Here is a 20,433-nt window from a genome sequence, read left to right as displayed (position 1 = left end):
GTATGTAAATCAAAAGTGGACCGGTCCGCCGGGAAACTGCAAAACTGTCCAGTACGATCTCCCCTTTATTGTGCTCCCACTGGCTCCGATCCAGAGAGCCAAAAGGCCCCGGTTCCCTTCCAAAGTTTGTTTGGACTCTCTATGATCTGAATATCTTTGTTTGGTTGTCAGACAACGAAATACAGTGTACATATAGCTGAACAGGCCAACCAAAGTCATCCAAAAATCGGCGCCGATGGTGTACCCCCCCCAAAAAAAATCTGTTTAATAACGAAAATAAATAAATACATTGCTACGAAATATTTAGATTATTTTTTTTAATCGTACACAAAATAATTTGCGCATGTTGTGAATTACTTCTTAATGTGTATGTAAGGTTGGCTACTGGTATTGTGCCCTCCCAATATCTTTATCACACCCCTTTTCATGGTACCACTTATAACTCCTGGCATGGATGAAATTACAGCCTTCTATTTGTGCGTTCACGTTAGTCGGACTTAAGGCTCCAGTGATGCCAACCTTTAATCTTATAAAATCCCATCTTGAAGGGCAGAAATTCTCATTTCCCGATTATACACATAGTGTCAGTTTTAAAAGTACTCTGCAAAATTATTATCAAATTATATTCTTACAAGAAGACAGTTATAGATATGCGACAATCATTTTAGACATTTAGTGTACGTTTCTTGTTGCTTGATTGTTGAAATTTATAAGTTCTTGCATAAATCACTTTCACACTAACATGCACTTTCCAATGACAAAATTTGACAATTAGCGTGGATTTCACGTTTATTTAAATGCAATTAGCCTACTTGTCGTCTATAGATAATTTTGTTGGCATAGATGAAGTAAATAAACATATGAAAAATCCCATATATCCGGACAATTTTAGTGAAAATTCCCTTTATCCCTATTCAAAGAATTAATGTCAAAAACCCCAGAAAAAGAGATTTTCCCCACGAGGTTGGCATCACCGTAAGGCTCTTTCTAACAAGGGAACATCTTATATTGATAGTAGCATTGCTCAATCAAACAATGTGTAATCGATAGAGTAGTGAAGAAAAGTGATAAATCCGAAGTTTTACGGGTTGGCACCCAAAAACATTGGAGATACAGAGGAAAGAAGGATCTAGAATCATGTGAAGATAGCAATGCAAAAGATATACTGACACAGAAAGAACTTCAAAATCATTAAAGTAATCAAAATGACATTTATATAACAGTATAGTAAGCAACTATTGTACACACAGACATGCTCAATAACATCATATGTAATTCAGTGTTGCCAACTGAGCACAAAATGAAGATTTGTTACATGGCACGGAACACAAATTATAACATGTATAAAATCTAATTATGTGTAGAACCATACTTAGACCATACTTATAGAACCATACCCATAGTTAGATTTTATACATGTTATAATTTGTGCCATTTAACAAAACTTCATTTTGTGCTCAGTTGGCAACACTGAATTACATATGATGTTATTGAGCATGTCTGTGTGTACAATAGTTGCTTACTATACTGTTATATAAATGTCATTTTGATTACTTTAATGATTTTGAAGTTCTTTCTGTGTCAGTATATCTTTTGCATTGCTATCTTCACATGATTCTAGATCCTTCTTTCCTCTGTATCTCCAATGTTTTTGGGTGCCAACCCGTAAAACTTCGGATTTATCACTTTTCTTCACTCCTCTATCGATTGCACATTGATTGGGTAATGCTACTATCAATATAAAATGTTCCCTTGGAAGCTCACTCCCACTTTTTGAATTATCAAAAATTTAGAAAATTAACCAGATATTATTTGGAAAATGTTATTTGCTATAAGAACTAATAACACTGATATTCAAAAGGAAATTCTATCACAAGATCAAAACAGTTTCTGGAAGATAATTCGCCCTTGAATCCATATCTAATTGCGTTATTTTCCAATCGGCCTGGAGTTTCATGTGAAAATAGTTTTTGTGCATGCGTATTGCAACTTACGTAAATACATATTGCGGACTTACAAAGTTAAGATAGAAATCAATAATATATATAATGTTATCGAAATTTTTGTTTATTTCATGCACGTAGATTTCTTAGTTTTGTCTTTTTTCTATCCGCTTGTTCAATCGTCTAGACAAGCCGGAAGAGAATAGCGTTATATCTACAAATGTGAATTACGTTGTTTGTCTCCATTGTATAACTTCTGTATCATGTAAGACTGTGTATACAACAAATTGTCAACATATATTGCGACGATATTTTTTTCCTTCACAGTTTTACATGACATAGAACTTATAGAATAGAGACAAACAACATAATTTCTATTTGTAGAATGACGCTATTCTCTTCCGGCTTGTCTAGACGATTTAACAATCGGATAGAAAAAATAAAAAGCAAAACAAAACTAACAAATCTACGTGCGTGAAATTAACATAAAAATTTCAATAAAATTATAAAATATTGCTTTCCATTATAAAATATTTAAGTCCACAATATAATTTTATATATATATATATATATTTCATTAAGACATGGTATCACAACAATAGCTACTAAAAGGTAGTGTTTAAAAATCGGTGTTAGCACACAAGAAAATCAAAAGCGAAGCGCTGACTTTCTTGGTTAATACGATCACTTCTGGTGCTGCGGTCGCAGTTTCGAAACCCGTTCAGACCATGTTTTTTTTTGAATACTGCTAAACAACATTTTTTCGGAATTCACGTTTAGAGGTCTGGTTTCATATAGCCTAGGTGGTGAACAGGAGGTTAAACCGCAAATTTAAATTAAACAAAGAAATCAAAACAATGAGCAACGTATTATAGAAGTAAATACAAGTTAAGAAACACATCTAAAAATGTTTCCTTCCTGATTTTATGCTAAAACTTTGCCTCCGAAACGTCTTGTCATAATGTCCAGCAGTAGTCGGACAACATTGCTGTACACCACTTGCCTTGATAACGCTTCTCCCTTTGAGAAGTATCGTGGTGAAAGAATTCATCAGGTTCGTCAGTAATGGTACCAAAGTTATCTGGGAAGTCGTCCAAATGATCGTTCAGGGAGTGGAGTTTCAGTAACATGTTATGTCCATACGATTGTAGGATCTCATGAGTTCATATACAATATCGCAATAATTATCTGCCTTATGGTTACCTAAAAAGTCCTTTCTGATACTTACAAAGGACAACCATGTCGTTTTCTCAACACCATTCAAGTCATTCATTAATTTGCGGTCCTACAAATATTCCTTTCTTTAATTTAACATCAGTAATTTTTTTGGAACTTTCGTCGCAAATACATGAATCCACGTGATGTTTTGTCCATGGCTTTCACAAAGTTCTTTATAAGACTTAATTTAATGTGCAGTAGAGGTAGATACACATTTTTTGTGTCAACAAGGGGAATATTCAGTACATTTTTATATGCAACAAGGGGAATATTCACTACAGTTTATTGGAGTATGTTATTTTTCTCACAATAGTGGCTTTTTCTGTCCTGTCTTTCCACTTGCATAGAAATCAGCAGTACTTTCTGTAATATAGCTGCAGGGAAAGCAGAATTCCGATTACCTTTAGACTTTCACATATATTGCATTTCCATTTTCAACGAACTTTAAAAGTTCGTTATGTCTGTGCGTGTGCGTTATTTGGGACTTTTTCAACTATAAGCCTTCCATTCGATAGAGCATCAAAATATGAAAGATGTGATGGAATTTTTCGCGTCACTCTTACCGTTTCCGAGATATTGGCCGAAAATGTCCGATTTCCGGAGATTTAAGGTGCTATATCTTGAGAACCATAAGTTATAAAGAGATATTGGAGTTGATCAATACCTAAGAGAATGGTGAACATTTTGGTACCAAATGGTAACCGGTGGTCACTGGTCAACTGGCCATCGTTCCTCAGATATTGTCAAGAAAAGTTAGAATTTCGGGAGATATAAGGAGCCATGTCTCGGGAACCGTAAGTCATAGAGATGATATTTTGTGAATTTCTCCGAGAAAGAGAAGAACGTGTTGATAAAAATGTTTACTTTTACATCTAGGAACAATTACAGTTATCCTTGCCGCTCCATCTCTCCATTCTTTTTAAGTTCGTTCTGGCAATACTCTTGGTCCATACTGGATAACTGTGAGAAGTAGCTTAAAAGTGTCATAACTTTCCTTAGTGAGCAACTGGGATAGCAGAAAATTTGCACTTTGGTTCTGTAACGTAGACGAAATTCACCCTCACCATATTTTGAAGCATTTCTTTTTAATAAGTAAGCCTCTCTTTGGTTTCCAATTGATATTTTTTGTGTAGATACTTGTTTTTAACCTTTCAATCAAAATTAGAATGAAATTTAACTTGTTTTTAACCTTTCAATCAAAATTAGAATGAAATTTAACTTGTTTTTAACCTTTCAATCAAAATTAGAATGAAATTTAACTTGTTTTTAACCTTTCAATCAAAATTAGAATGAAATTTAACTTGTTTTTAACCTTTCAATCAAAATTAGAATGAAATTTAACTTGTTTTTAACCTTTCAATCAAAATTAGAATGAAATTTAACTTGTTTTTAACCTTTCAATCAAAATTAGAATGAAATTTAACTTGTTTTTAACCTTTCAATCAAAATTAGAATGAAATTTAACTTGTTTTTAACCTTTCAATCAAAATTAGAATGAAATTTAACTTGTTTTTAACCTTTCAATCAAAATTAGAATGAAATTTAACTTGTTTTTAACCTTTCAATCAAAATTAGAATGAAATTTAACTTGTTTTTAACCTTTCAATCAAAATTAGAATGAAATTTAACTTGTTTTTAACCTTTCAATCAAAATTAGAATGAAATTTAACTTGTTTTTAACCTTTCAATCAAAATTAGAATGAAATTTAACTTGTTTTTAACCTTTCAATCAAAATTAGAATGAAATTTAACTGTAATAGCATACAGAAAGTAACCATGTCTCTTACAAACATTCAGGACTCGATTGAAGTAGTCAAAAAGAAGTAAGCTCGTTGAAATTAGTGTACTAGGCCTACTTGCATAAATGTTCATTGTTGTTAGAGCATACAACAATTGAGTAGTGACTTTTCAAAACTCGCCTTATCCATTTTAGTAAATTTTTCAGAAAACGCAAAAAACATCTTATTATTTTATTTTCCAATCTTAATATGCGAAAATTTGACTGTTGCTTCTCTGTAGTCTTAGAAATGGCTTTAGAATTTCATTTTAAAATTTAATGCGTATATACTACGAAAAAAATGTTTTGAAAATTAATAATAGCAAGTTTTGCACCGGCAATATGGATAAGGCAAGTTATGTTGCGGAAATTTAGGTTTAAATGAATAAAAGAGTTTAGGTCAATGTAGTATTTATGAAGTTTTATCCAACATTGTCATTATAAAAATGGGTCTTTCCATTCTATTCTAGTTTAGAAAAGTACAAAGTTGAATACTGTGGGTAGGCTGGATTAAAACACCTATCATTAGATTAGTTTTGTTAAAGTAAAACTCAACTAAATACTGTAAGGAGACTACAGTGAACCAGCTACTATTAGTTTGGTTTAGTTCAAGTAAACTAAACTAAAATAATAAATAGGCTTAAGAAAACCAGCTACCATTAGTTTGTAACACAGATTTCTATAAAACTGCAAAATCAATATTAGATCATAGGTTCACCACAATCTGGGTCACAATCTGATGGTTCACACATGGGATTTTCACAAGTGTGATCTTCCGCCTCTACAGTGATGTTACTGTGCAACTCGAATACACTTTTATAAAATCTCAGGACATCATTTGCAGCCCAAGTTCCCCCATAATGTTTTACTAAAAGATTCTCAACATCTTTAAGTTTAGCTTGTTTAATGGATACCCCTTGTTCAACTTCCACTTTATAGTAGTCGCGTAAGGTTTTACCTTTTTTAAGAATAGATTTTCCAACTCCACTATCAGTATTGTAGCTTTGTTCCCCCCTGATATGTACATTTTTGTTAGTAGTCTTCAATAGGTGAAATCGTTTGGTAACATTGAATTTGAAATGCCACTGGGATGGGGGTTTTACCACTTGGCCAATTAATTTTTTCCATCATATACACTGCAGTCCTTACCAACTTTCACAACCGTTCCAAATTTTCCTATCGTTTCCAGATAGGTCTCTGGTTCAACAATAATGGATTTTCTTCTTATTTCCCTCTCTATATTTCCAAAAACTCTGTCAGCGGGTAGGAATGAATGTCCAGGGATTGGAAAAATAAGTTGCACTTCTACCACATGTTCAGGAGCGTCTTGAGACAACCAGTACATACACATACTAATCATAATTGAATTTCGGTTCTGACCACCGCATCCATCAGCACACAACCGTACAATCTTTATTCTGTTATCAAAGTCAATTTTCTGCAAACAGTCGTAGACACACGATGCGATTTCAACGGAACCTTTCGGGTATTCATTCTCGAGCCATGTGTAGCAAAAAACATTCCTAGAGCTCAAACTACATGCATGTTGACGGACCACTGTGAAATTGTACAAATACAACTGCCTACTGTAGTAAGTCGCTTGGTCTGGCAATTTTGGAAGAACTAAATTTTTCTGACAATCAAAGGACAGAGTGACCATAAAGGGATCCTCTTCGTTTAATTTAACATAAAATGCTTCAGCCCGTCTCTTGTGTACTTTCAGCTGCATGTTCAGATCAGTTTTTTTCTCCTGGTCACGTTCGTTTTTGGCCATTTCGTTTAAACAACAACATTGAGAGCAGACATCAGTTGCTGGGGACCCAAAACCAATATTATATTCACTATAAAACACATCATTGAAAAAAGTTTTCTTAACTTGAAGTTCAGGACCTACAGATTCATTGTACATCTTTCTTAATTTGGAAACATTAAGGTCACTTGAAAGATAAATTCTGATTGATTTTGCTCTACAATAATGAGATTCAATACCTTTCAGGGATTCTAAGAAATGTCTAACAGACTGCTTTCTGTCTAAATAAACGGCCGATCGTCTGTCACCACCTCTTTTTTCTCTCGGCAATGCTCCTGTGAGTAGGTGATTTCGTGCAATTCTTTGAACTCGGTCTTTACTAACACTAAGTATACCAAGAAAAGTCTTCTGACATACCTGCAACTGAAATGTTTTGCATCCAGATACTTTCACAAAATATTTAAGTGAAACACTTTTACGTGAACTGTCTTCACGATTTGGTCTCTCTCTTTTGGGCTTGCTCATTTCTATGTATTTTAAAATATACAAATCTTGCATAACCTTTGTTTCATTTTGGTAAAAATTTATATGAAAATCACGCACATCTCTCATTGTTAGTTTTCTGCAACGAAATGTCTTCCCATTGTGCTCGCAAGTGGGATACCTTGGCATACCTTGGGCTTGGTGACGTCTAATCTTTTCTCTTTCACGTTTTCTCAGTCCAACTTGCTTACGTCGTCCTCTGGTTGCTTCTGAAGGCTGAATATTAATTTCCATATTTCACTAAATTTAAATAACTTCACCCATTTAGAACACAAAATGAGAGTCAGTAATGAGTGATGAAGGCAGAAACTACAGAACACCTTAGTAAGACTTAGTAAGAGTGTCATCTGCTACTGTACCCATAATTCCTGCTCGTCAAAAACAAGCCACATGATTGGTCGAAATGGATAAGACAAGTTTTGCACCGGCACTGCTTCAAAATATAGCAAGTTTTGCACCGGCATCCAGAATTCAGATGCGAATTACTGTTATTTGTAGCCAGTTTTGACAATAATCGACATGATATTTAGAAAGAGCATATCCAACAATACTGAATTCAGTTTCTAACTCAAAAATGAAAAAAAGTGGATAAGGCAAGTTTTGAAACGTCACTACTCAATTAACTGCCTTCAAATGAGTGCCGGAACCGTTGCCATTTGTTGGAAGCTCGGGTTGTCTTTGTAAGGGTTCGAATTCGGATTACCGAGACTCGAATTATCAAACTCTATTGTATATTATTATTATTATTATTATTATTATTATTATTATTATTATTATTATTATTATTATTATTATTATTATTATTTCAACTAGCTTCCTATTAGGGTTGCAAACTCTGAAAAACGAAATTAACGGCACCGGCTCCTAATCCTGAAAACAGATGAAAAATAATTGTATTTTTTTTTGGGGGGGGGGGGCGTGAGAAACTTACTAGAGAGTAAAGCACCAATCCCATAGCATGCTATTTTGAGACCAATGAAGACTACAAGTGTATGCAACAATAAGTAGTTCCCTTAGAAGTTTTAATTTTCGCATCATAAACTCAACGCAATAGCATGCAGGTTATGACAATTATAAATTCATTCCTTACGATTTTATTGTATATTAGCGAATGTCAACACAGTTTTAATAACAATATAGGAAGTCTAGGTATATTGACTTTAGATTATATATATAGAAACTTAAAAGAATGTGTATTACGTAATCATGTTTGTCCTTGTAAAATCGGAAGAGGTAATAACGTTGAAATTCATAGTCATGAATTATTCCGTAATACTTCAATAAATGCTAAGGATTCTTTTTTTTATGAGGTGAGTAGCCTTTTGATTGCTGCGAAAAAGGAAACATTGCTAGAAAAAGCATGTTTAGACTCAGTTATCTTTTTCATGAGTTGGAAAACTATGCCGTGCCGAAGTTTTTAAATTTCCTAAATGCAAGTTTAGTTTCATTAATACACAGTGGCGTATTTAAGGGGGCTTCCGAGCTTAAACCCCCCCTCCCGAAATCTTACTTACTATAGTAAAGTATATGAAATATCTTGCAGAATTTTCACATTTTCAGGTAACGCCCCCCCTTCCAAAGTTAGCAAAGCCCTCCGCGAAACAAATCGTAAATACACCACTGTTAATACAGTAGAATAAAAACAAACTATAAACAATGATATAAAGAGGTTATAGCCGGGAAATGTTTGGTCATCACATCGGTCCCTGTCAGTGCAATTTCTTCCTTTATGTCTAGGTATAATGAAGTTTTATTCTTTTTAATTGAAATGTTTTCTAAGGATGTTTGGTTTAAAGCTTAACCGATACCAAGGTGTTTTCTACCTTACGATACCAAGGTGTTTTCTATAACGTAGCATACCAAGGGAGGGGGGCTCGTTTAACCCATAGAGGAAAATTCATTTTCAAATTAAATTCTCAAATGTTTTATTAAATAATCAGTTATAAATGAAATAATGTCCCCGGTGGATGAGTGATTAAGGTCGTCACCTTGCAATCAAGGGGTCCCGGGTTCGATTTCACAAGTGAGAACACAAGTGGTTTGGGTCCCACGTTAAACTCTAGGTTCCGTCCTCTGGACGTCATAATCATCCCATGGAAGGAAATGGCAAACCACCCTAGGTTCGTCTCGCCCAGGGACATTCGGGTAGAACACCACATCATCACAATCATCATCATTATAAATGAAATTATACATGTAGGTTATACAAATAGGTTATATTATTTTAGGCTACAAATAGGTTACTTTAGGGTACAATATTCGACTTTAGAATATTAGCACTGAAGCTACGAAAACACTGCAATGCTATAAATCAAAACATGTAACTCACAGGATGTTCAAAATATTAGTTCTACTTCCAGTACTGCAAAATCTCCGACCACGTTCAACAATAACAAACGAAGTGACAATCATCAGTGTTGCAAAACATTAATGTTGTCAGATTTAATGTTGTCATGCCAGTGTTTCTTTGTATCAGAAAACAAAAACGCCAAGCCGCAACGATATCTTTAGTTATAACGAGAAAAAGGTAACATGCACCACCAGGGGGAAGGCTTGTTGAACCCAGTTCGCATTATTGCCGTATACAAAATAAAACGAGAACCCGTTTAGAGCAAAATCAAGCAGGATTTTTTTATTAACATATCATTACACGATGTTAATTTTTTCGTTTTTTTTTTTTTGTCCACGCAAAGAAGCACAATTCACAACATAATTGGCTGTGTGTTCAACGACCCCCCCCCTTGGTATCGTAAGGGTTAAAAAAAACTGCATTCTACGCAGTGATGCCAACCCGTGGGAAAAATCCCATATGGTAGGATTTTTTGACAATTATTTCTCGAAATGGGATAAAGGGAATTTTTGTAAAAATTAACAGGATTTACGGGATTTTTCACATATCTATTCCATTGACGCCAACAAAATTGTCTCTGAGCAAGAAGTAGACAAATAAGGCTTCAATAAACTTAAAATGAATGCTATTTGTGAAATTTTCTTACTACAAAATGCGTTAAAGTGATTTATGCAGTGAATCTCAAAAAAATAGAAATGAAAGAAAGAAGAATTAACGGAAGAAAATAAAACCAGAAACGTCCAACTTCCAAATCGTTTCATAGGAAATGATTGGACAATTGGAAGATCATTGCACAAAAGCGTGATAGAAATACTAAACTCACATCAGTATTTTCAATTATCTCTTTTAATTACGGAAAATACTTGTTCATAAACTGTTTTATTAACGTTGACAATTGGAAGTTTTGAATAATTTACTCATATATTAAAGAAAATGACTGATACATACAGATTTCACTGTTCATGTTTTCTAAGAGTAAAAAAAAAAAAAAAAAAAAATCAAAGTGCAAAATGGAAATTTCTCTCTCTCGACATGGGATTTTATAAAGTTTCAGGTTGGCATCACTGGTTGTATTGGCTACATCTGTGCCAGGGTATCTAGATGAGAGATCTGCATACGTTTTGGGATTTCGAGAGAAGAGGAAACTATGGAGATATTGCGATTTGGAGACGTAATTTTGAGAGTTGAGAGCAAGCTTAAGTATGTATTAATCCGCCACTATAGTGCGCCAAAATGCTATAGTGGCTTTAGTATATATCTTTTTAAAATTTATTTTGACAAATATGTATACATATGTATTTTCGTGTCCAAACGGCCCATGCTTTCAATGCGCGTGGTCTGAAGTTGGACTCCCAGTGGCGTATACTTGTCTCGGATACAAACCTACTTTAAACAGTAGGTCCCGTCTCATATAGCTTTGATGCTGAAATGGGGCGTTAATCTCTAATTAACCAGCTAATCAATGTTTGAAACAAAAAAGTAGTTGGTTTTCCGTACTATAATATAGCGTGAATTACTTAATTTGTTATAACTTGGATATTACATTTTAAGCAGGCGTCATAATAGCCCTGCAGATCTCGTGATGATAGATCCCCCTCAAGTTATGAAACTCCCTGGTTTTCATTTCTTAGTTCATCAGGGAGAGGTTCAAATTTGAGTTTGCCGCCACTGTTAGTAAGTGAATATGACGCTTAATATATCTTGAGGGTTAAGTGAGTTACTACATTATATATATATTTACGGATTGAAACAAAGCTTTATGCTTTGTGTCAAAAGTACATGAGGAAACTCCACTTCCGCATTCCGGAAACAACTCTCCAATATTAAGTCGCCGTCTTTATCTTTTGAAGATTAGAAATAAACTTACAACAAAAATAACCAAGAATGTTTTTCAACTGATCGCTACAATCTTTTTTCTTCCTTGAATCACAAGAGTTTCGAAATTCGTTTGACGTCAAACATACTTTCAGCTTTCACATGAATCATCTAGTGTGAGAACATACATTTTCCCCATATTATTTTTTGAGGGCAGGTAGGCCTATAGATAGCAGCCATTTATACGAACCGTTGAAAACAATTATCTTGTCCAAAATCTTGTATTCCACTAGAAGAAAAGTGCCAAGAAAATGATAATAATACAGCAGATAAATTCAACAATTTAAAGTTATATTTAACTATGTTTCAATGCAATAAATTTTAAAATTCTTCCCAGTAGTCCCGGAAGAATCTGAAAAATAAATAATATCCTTCTATGTGTTTTTGATCCATGGGGATAATGTATTTGCTTATATCTATAGTGGGTGAGTTATTGCAACTGAACCTAAGTTCGATCCCTGATATTCACAGAATTCTCGTTTGACATGTAATACTTTAAGGCAATAGGTCAGCTACTTCAAGCATGAGAAGTAGCAAATTCTTTCCTAGAAAGAAAGAAAGAATAGCAAAGCCAATCCACTGACCCCTTACGCCAGTCGTGTTTGTTACCACCTTTCGTGGGTTATAGTAGCAAGGATTTACTTTTAACTCAACCTTGTTATACAGTAAACTATCGGCTCTCCGGCCTGATTAAAAAAAAAAAAGTGCAGTTTTACTATACGGATCCACAGATTGTAAAATGTACAGAAAAAAATTGGGGAAGTCTTTAATTTGCCCATTTTATGTAGAGAACAGAACCCAACAAACCCCTGCGAGGCTTCTAACCCGTTCCTCCTCCTCCTCCTCCTCCTCCTCCTACTACTACTACTACTACTTATACTATGGATCCGCATAGTAAGTCTGCACGAAAAAATATCCATCATAAAATGATTTTTCTTCTTTTGAACGATCTATTTGACTTTCAAAGCCTCATAAAAACGTTACTTTGTTACGGGCAATCAACCAATCAAGAACTTGATTCAAAAAACGAAAAACTATAAAAATTGAAATGAAATCTTCAAGTTTTACGTCCCACAGTTATGCTGGCTAGGCTAAAGGAGACGGTGATGATGAGAGATGAATGCAATGGTGGAATGAAAAAAGTGGAAGGAAACGAGAGAACCACTTGTGTTTGTCCACCACAAAGCCCACGTGGCGCGAACTGAAATCAAACCAGGTACCCTACGCACCAGAAGTGAATGCTCTACCACTGAGCCACGTTTCGACATAATTTTTCATGGTGGGTCAAAATCCCAATCATGCATATTGCTTTCCGAACTACTTCTTGTGGGTAGTCATGTTATCACACATTATCTTAATATATAAAATGATAATCACACCTGTTGTGCTATGTGATTGCGAAAAAAGGACGCTTATTCTGAGGGAAAAATGCAGACTGAAAGTATTTGAGAATAAAATCCTGAGGTGAATATTCGGACCCAAGAGAAACGGGGATGGCGAATGGTGGAAACTTCATAACGAGGAACTGCATAATTTATACGGTTTACCAAACATTGTTAGGTCATCAAATCTAGGAGGCTGAAGTGGGCAGCTTGTGTAGCCAGAATGGAAGAAAGTAGGTACACTTCTAAGTTTTAACTGGAAATCCAATTAGAAAACGACCATTAGGAAGACCTAGGTACAGATGGGAGCACAATATTAAGATAGATCTCGCAGAAATAGGAACACAAAGTAGAAATAGGATCCTGTTGACTAAGGGAAGAAGTAAATGAAGAGCTTTTGTGAATACGGCACTGAATTTCCAGGTTCCATAGGTCAGAGTTAGTTAGGTAGTTAATATGTCTCTGTGGTATATACAGGGTGTTTCAGATGAAACATCCAGCGCTTACAAACTTTCAACTAAATGGTAGCCATTTCGTAAACGATGTCCACGAAAGTTCCCGTGATCTTCTCAATGATTCATCAAATTATAAACATTGCTGTTTATAATTAGAGCGATTCTCGGGATCCCATTATAAGGAACTCTGTGGAGCAAGTGGAGCACTCCATTCGATGCGTTCTCTGGTGCTTGGGGTCCCGGGTTCGATCCCAACCCCCGCCAAGTGAACTTTGTGGAGGACAAACACCGTGTGCGTGGGTTTTCTCGGGGTTCTCCCGTTTCCTCCCACTTTCTTCATTCCACCATTTCATTCATCACTCATCATCACCGTCTCCTTTAGCCTAACCGGCATAACCGTGGGACGTAAATCTCAAAGATTTCATTTCATTTCGATGCGTTCTCTGATACTTCCTACCTTCTTGGTTTTATCTTTATATCTTCTATTATTCCTTATTTATAAGCAATAGACGTTTTATCTGAAACAACCAACTGACAGACCTTGGGAATTGGCCTATAAAAACTCTTGAGACGTTCTGTCAGAAAGTTTAGATTAAGAAAGAAGTGAAGATAGTTAAAAAAATACTTTAACGTCCCACAATTATACCCACATACCTAATGGTAGTGTTGCTTATGAGACAAAACGAGATGAGACTGAATTTTTGTGACAATATACGAGACGAGAAAGACAGCTTTTCCAATAGAAACAAATATGCTTTTCGACACGAGAAAGTATTTTATTACAAACGTTTCTAGACGACAAACTATTTGATTACAAACTTTTCGAGGCGAGAAAGTATTTGATTACAAACTTTTCGAGACGAGAAAGTATTTGATTACAAATTTTTCGAGACGAGAAAGTATTTGATTACTAACTTTTCGAGACGAGACACACCTAGTCTCGTGGGCAACACCAGCCACGGGAGACGATGATGATAGCGAACGAAATGGTCGAAGGAAGAATGTAGAAGAAAACGAGGAAACTCCAAGAAAAACCACGAACACAATAATTGTCCAGAACTCCTCGGTGGCTATGCGGTGCCTTTGGCGTGGGAGACCCGGGTTCGGTTCCCAGCGGGAGCTCATGTGGTTCGGATTCCACGTTAATCAGTAGGTCCCGTCTCATACAGCCTCGCTGCTCAAATGGACGTTAAACTCAAAATCAACTCAACTCAACAATAATTGTCCATCACAAAGACCACTTTACGAGAGCTATGGGTTAGCATTTTATTAAACGAAAACTGGAAATCCAATCCTTTCGGCAGCTGCGAAGAGATTTATCTCGTGGATTTCCTCATATGTCGGAGACAGCGTTCTACTACTTAATTTTTGTTCTTTTAACGAAGACTCTTAAGCATTTTCATATTACGATGGTAGTTCTGAGTTTAAAATTTCTGCTTTTAATTAAAGAGTTATTAATTTTTATTTGATTCTTTAATATGATCGATTGACTTTATAGGTTATTCTGTCATTCATTTCATATAACTAAGGAAAGTCTTTGGAAAGTAGTTTTTAAAAAAGTAGGCACTCGAACCTCTCCCACCGGAAATTGGACCCAGGACCTCGTACAGCAGAGACGCACGCTAGCTACTAGACAATCGAAAGGGCATGATGACTCAGTGGCAAAGCGCTCACCTCAGTGGCGAGGGTCTCTGGTTCGATCCCGGACCATGTGAGTTTTTCGTGGACATGTGACTCGTTAGTTCTCTGGGTGTTATCCAATTTCCTTCGTTGTTCTCATTCCACTATTTTTCATAATTCACTTTTAATCATCCGTCTCTAGAATAACTTTGGAAGGGGAGAGAGGGGGCACCGATTTCTGTATAACTTTGGAGGTGGAGAGACGTTTCACTGTCAGTTTTCCAAGCAAAATTCAAAGTAACGATATTCACATCGGTCGCCTGCGCCCAGGGGCGCACCTACGCGGGAAGTCCACCAGGTCGGGACCCCCCATAACTTCGTAATTCGGTATACATTTGTACGTATATTTTCTTATTAAAAATATACTTGTTTAGCAGAAAAAAATAGGTGTAGCATTAAGATTTGATCTTTCGCTTTATCACTATCCTTCCTTGTCTTATAAAAGCAATCTAGTTCTATTATTTTTTAAAGATTTGATCTTTCGCTTTATCACTATCCTTCCTTGTCTTATAAAAGCAATCTAGTTCTATTATTTTTTAAAGATTTGATCTTTCGCTTTATCACTATCCTTCCTTGTCTTATAAAAGCAATCTAGTTCTATTAATTTTTAAAGATTTGATCTCTCGCTTTATCACTATCCTTCCTTGTCTTATAAAAGTAATCTAGTTCTATTATTTTTTAAAGATTTGATCTTTCGCTTTATCACTATCCTTCCTTGTCTTATAAAAGCAATCTAGTTCTATTATTTTTGAAAGATTTGATCTTTCGCTTTATCACTATCCTTCCTTGTCTTATAAAAGCAATCTAGTTCTATTATTTTTTAAAGATTTGATCTTTCGCTTTATCACTATCCTTCCTTGTCTTATAAAAGCAATCTAGTTCTATTATTTTTGAAAGATTTGATCTTTCGCTTTATCACTATCCTTCCTTGTCTTATAAAAGAAATCTAGTTCTATTATTTTTTTAAAAAAATTGATCTTTCGCTTTATCACTATCCTTCCTTAGAGTATAAGCGGCAGTACTTAACAATTACTTATCGTCTTTTCAAGTGCAGAATTATACCGGTTCAATATTACATACACGTAGTGTCTTGTAGTATCGGATCTCCCCCTCGAATTTTGGAGCCCTCCCAACGAAAGTTCTGATTGTGCACATACCTGCGGCCCCAGAATCGAAGTCCGTGTCCATCTCCTTTGTGAATATATGATGTTAAAGATAAAATTTCATTGTCAGTCTTGCAAGGAGAGCTTTAAATTTTAAAAACACACTTTGGAAACCCGTTTCACTTGTGAGCATTCCTTGTGTCTGATGTATTTTGGCAAACATGAGGTAAATGAGTATGCAAAAGATATTCTCCCACAGCCATAACATTTTTTTTAATCTCTCAGACAGTTGGTTGATCTCTTTAGGTCATTGATCTCAGTAGATTACAACGAATTTATAAGATTCGATAATTATTTTTACATAGTTGACTTGAAAGGTAGTCATCTGTTAGAGCAGTGGTTCTCAACCTGGGTACGCATACCGCAAGAGATATATGCCGTGCTTTTCTTGGGTACCGAGAAACATATAACTAATGATGGATAATGCATCTTTACCGTTTCTTACGGCGTAAACGATATTAAGCTTTAAATTGTAGTGATGATCGAGAGGGGGGGATTGATAAAATTGAAAAATAGATCTTATCTGGCATTAGCACCAAATTTAAGCCAATCTGCGTAAACGATTCCATAAGCAAAGTGTTTTTAAATATTTTATTTAGTTAAGAGTTTTGAGTCTGAGGTTTTGTGTTCTTCTGCAACACCTAGACTATGAAGGTCGGGATACTAGTTCAACCCTTACAGTATGGGTCGTTTCCCACCACACTATCTAGCCTGTAAGAAAGTTGGATTATAGCATCACGCCACTGTCGTATTTTATTTTAAGTTACTTTTGACGGGATATTATATTACATGAAACTAATTGTTAAACAGAAATATTTCATCGAAATAGGTGACCCTCCATAGACAAGTGGTTAACGCAGGTGCTTTCTGAGCGCGTGGTCCCGAGTTCGCTTCTCGGTAGAGAGCCTTAAGTACAATAAACCCGAGTAGGTTCGGATCGCACTGTACGTCAGGATTTAAAGTCGATCTGAAAAGGTACAGGGACGCATTACGTCACGCCATCTCTTGTGCCTATCTTCGCCATTGTATTTTTTTTTAGGAAGTGGAAGGACGTCATTGATATTTTTTGGAAGTGTGGGGGACGACATTCCCCCGCGTTCCCCCTCGCTTTTATCTCTGCTGTAGATCCGATGAGATATAGAGTCGGTGCTAAACAAAAAAGCAATGTTAAATTCCAATTAATGAAAGCAGAATTACATATTGTGATGAAAGTTTAACAAGGTATACAAAAGATATAAAAGGTTGGAGCTGCTATTGTTTTAAGACCAATCCTCAATAGCTTCCTTAGATGTCATGACACGACTGATAATTATAAAATTCCAGCGTGCTCATTGTAATGATAAAAACTATATTACACCTGCTCATTCACTGCAGAATAATATGGATATTGTCATATTATTACGACGGTTGTTAATATTGTAGTGGAATTTTATAATTACTCATGACATTTCAACTATTAACGAAAACTTGTTTCAAAGAGTACGCAACGCAGAACCGCTCTATTAAGTTTAGAATATGCCGACATAGTATGCACAAAAAAAAAAAAAAAAAAAAAACTTTTAACATAGAAACATCTTGTTACTAAAAATTGACTATACCAAGAGACGGAAAGCACGTGAAATGCAAATTTCTTTTGAGAATATTATTTTGAAATATAACGGACAAGATACAAATAGCGGAAAAGAACGTATTTAGTAAATGACCTAGTAAAATCAAACACCGTAGCTTTGATGGCTTCGCATCTGACTCGTAATGAAGAATTCGCTTTCAAAATCTGGTTGTTCTACACTGACTACGTATATTTTGTTTATGACTTCGAATTTATAGATAAAAATTCTGAGAATGAATCTTTTCAGAATAAATCAAGGATTAGTATTTAAAGTTTAAATGAATGAATATTTAAAAAGTTAGAAAATGTGGATGTCAGATATTCTAGATATAACGTATTTTCCTTATAATTTACGATATAATAGAAAAAAAAAATCTTCGGTTCGCTTCTGCACTTCCGGTGGAGTGTCCTTTATAGGATCCAATGATCAAATATTATATATAAACACATTCCAATTGAAGGGACGGCGAAACCGTCAAAGAAGTTGAACAAATAATAATAAAAATGATGAATCTGTGCTAAAATTACACATATTCTTTTTCTTACTTAGTGTATCTTCAGATTTTTGGATCAAAAGATCCAATATATTTCAATGAAAAAAATTATTGTACGCCTTTTATCTGAAGAACTACATACAGTGTAGCCAAATCCAAATTATCACTGAACTCAGTATGATGTCCTCATTCCGTTAAAAAAAAAAAAAAAAAACTATTTAGGGGCCGTTCAAAGATTTTGTGGCCCCTGATCCAAAAACTAATTATTGGACAAGATCGCAATATTTAGATCCATTTGGGGGGGGGCGATCATCCCTAAAATTCTTGTTATTAAAAATAGCATTAATAATTTTCTAGTGCGGTTATAAAAATTCATAATTTTAATTAGCTAGGATTTAAATCTCAATTTTTCCTTCAATGTAAGTTTAATATATAAATTTATTATAAAAAACTTCTAGTAGAAACACCTGGAAACACAATTGTAGAAAATTATGTATTTGATGATTATACTTAATTGCAAGAGAGGAAAGAAAAATAAAATGAACCAATTATTTTTTTTTAAAAAAAAAGTAGAATTGAAAAAAAAATCGTCGAAACGCAAACATTTTCGTATTAAGTTAGTTTGGTTCATATATCAGAAAGTTGTTAAACAAAAAAAAAAAAACTTCTTTTTTATCACTAAATTTTTGACATTATCATTATCCATAGTTATTGACAGATAATAAGAGGAAAAGCGTAGATTAGCTTCCCCCTTCGGTCAGGCACAGACAAATGCCGGCCGAATAGCGCATCGATCAATAGACAGACCACTACGCGACACTGCAGGGATTTTTTTTTTTTTCGTAGGAACATACACAGCTGGCGTCGCAACAGCGGCAGCAAATAAAATGTATTCACTAAGTACACTTCACTGTTAAATTAAATACATTTTATGTTTTTTGAGCATATTTTAATGCCACTATTATAAGAGCACTTAGTTGCAAAATGCATAAAAATCGGTTAATTTTGCATGCAAAATACAAAATATTTCACCTACCTTTGGAAATTTTCTGCAAAATGAGATCCTTATGTTCTTCTGAATGTGGTTCTCCAATCACTATAAGCAAATAGCAGCCTGTTAATGGGGAGGGCGCACCCTCGCCGGGCGTCGAACCCCGGACCCCGAGCTCCTCCATGCTGTCTGATGACCGAAGCACGAATGAAGAACTCGATCGGGCAACTGTCACCCGCGGCGCACACGAAGGCCCTCAGCAACTGCACTAGTCAATGCGACTCTCGATTCGCCAACTTTATTTCAGTTCTTTTACTTCAGTTAACGCTTGGCTGGAATTACGGTGAGTGCACCCAAGTGTCAAACGATGATTTGGCAACGTTGTGGTAAAGCCTTCATCCTTCGCTTGGTAAAAGATTTTGCTTCGTATCGTTTGGTTACAGTTCAGTTTTTGGTCGCTTGTGAGAAGGTTTTTTTCTGCGCCTGGATCGTACTTCCTTCCACTCTGGAGTCTCTGTTTTGACTCACTGCTTGCTTCACTTCCGCTTTCGTCTGCTTCACAGTCAATGCGGTATTGAGCTGCATGTATGTGCAGTAGTGTCGACAGAAATGACTCAAGCTCCCCCCCGCATCTGAAAAAAAAAAAAAAAGAACACACAGCTGATACATTATTTCTCCACACTCGCACACTCCTCCTGCTCAGTTTTAAATTTAAACATCCGGGCACATTTATATGAACAAAATAATAAACAAAAGAAAATAAAAATATAGTATTCTTTCAGAATAAATTGTTCTTCAGTTTATCTTTTTAAACACTAATGTATATAATATTGGTTGACTATATTTAACTATTAAATAATAATAATAATAATAATAATAATAATAATAATAATAATAATAATAATAATAATAATAATAATAATAATAATAATACAAATATTAAAAAAAACGAGTTACGTAAACGAAGTATTACCAGTGATGATTTCAGAAGATGACTCAGGTGGGAATTCGCCCCACCCCCCCCCGGAGCATATTTCCGATTGTGCTTAATGTAGATTTCTAGTATTTTCGCTAAGGTGACCAGAATTTTAACTTGCAAAAACGGGACGCATATGAATCGCTTAAGGGGGAGGGGAGGATGGGAAAGAAACAGTAGGGAATCTAGCCCACGGCCGGGGGGCCTAGGCCCTCCCAGTTTTCTGA

General features: G+C 35.2%; 1 protein-coding gene across 1 annotated transcript in view; it reads right to left on the bottom strand.

Annotated features, from left to right (window-relative positions):
- The window catches only part of LOC145666373 (uncharacterized), a 390,322-nt gene extending 370,577 nt beyond the window's left edge, over positions 1 to 19,745 (bottom strand). Inside the window, exon 1 of the mRNA XM_081733545.1 lies at positions 19,276 to 19,745. Coding sequence (XP_081589671.1) covers positions 19,276 to 19,414 — 139 coding nt within the window. The 5' untranslated portion in view covers positions 19,415 to 19,745. The remainder of the gene's footprint in view (positions 1 to 19,275) is intronic.
- Between the last annotated feature and the right edge of the window lie 688 nt (positions 19,746 to 20,433).

This window comes from Thermobia domestica, chromosome 12, assembly GCF_964235325.1.
Source record: "Thermobia domestica chromosome 12, izTheDome1.hap1.1, whole genome shotgun sequence".
Classification (NCBI taxonomy): domain Eukaryota; kingdom Metazoa; phylum Arthropoda; class Insecta; order Zygentoma; family Lepismatidae; genus Thermobia; species Thermobia domestica.
The sequence above is the reverse complement of the archived record's forward strand: the minus strand, read 5'-3'. Positions and strand labels throughout refer to the sequence as shown.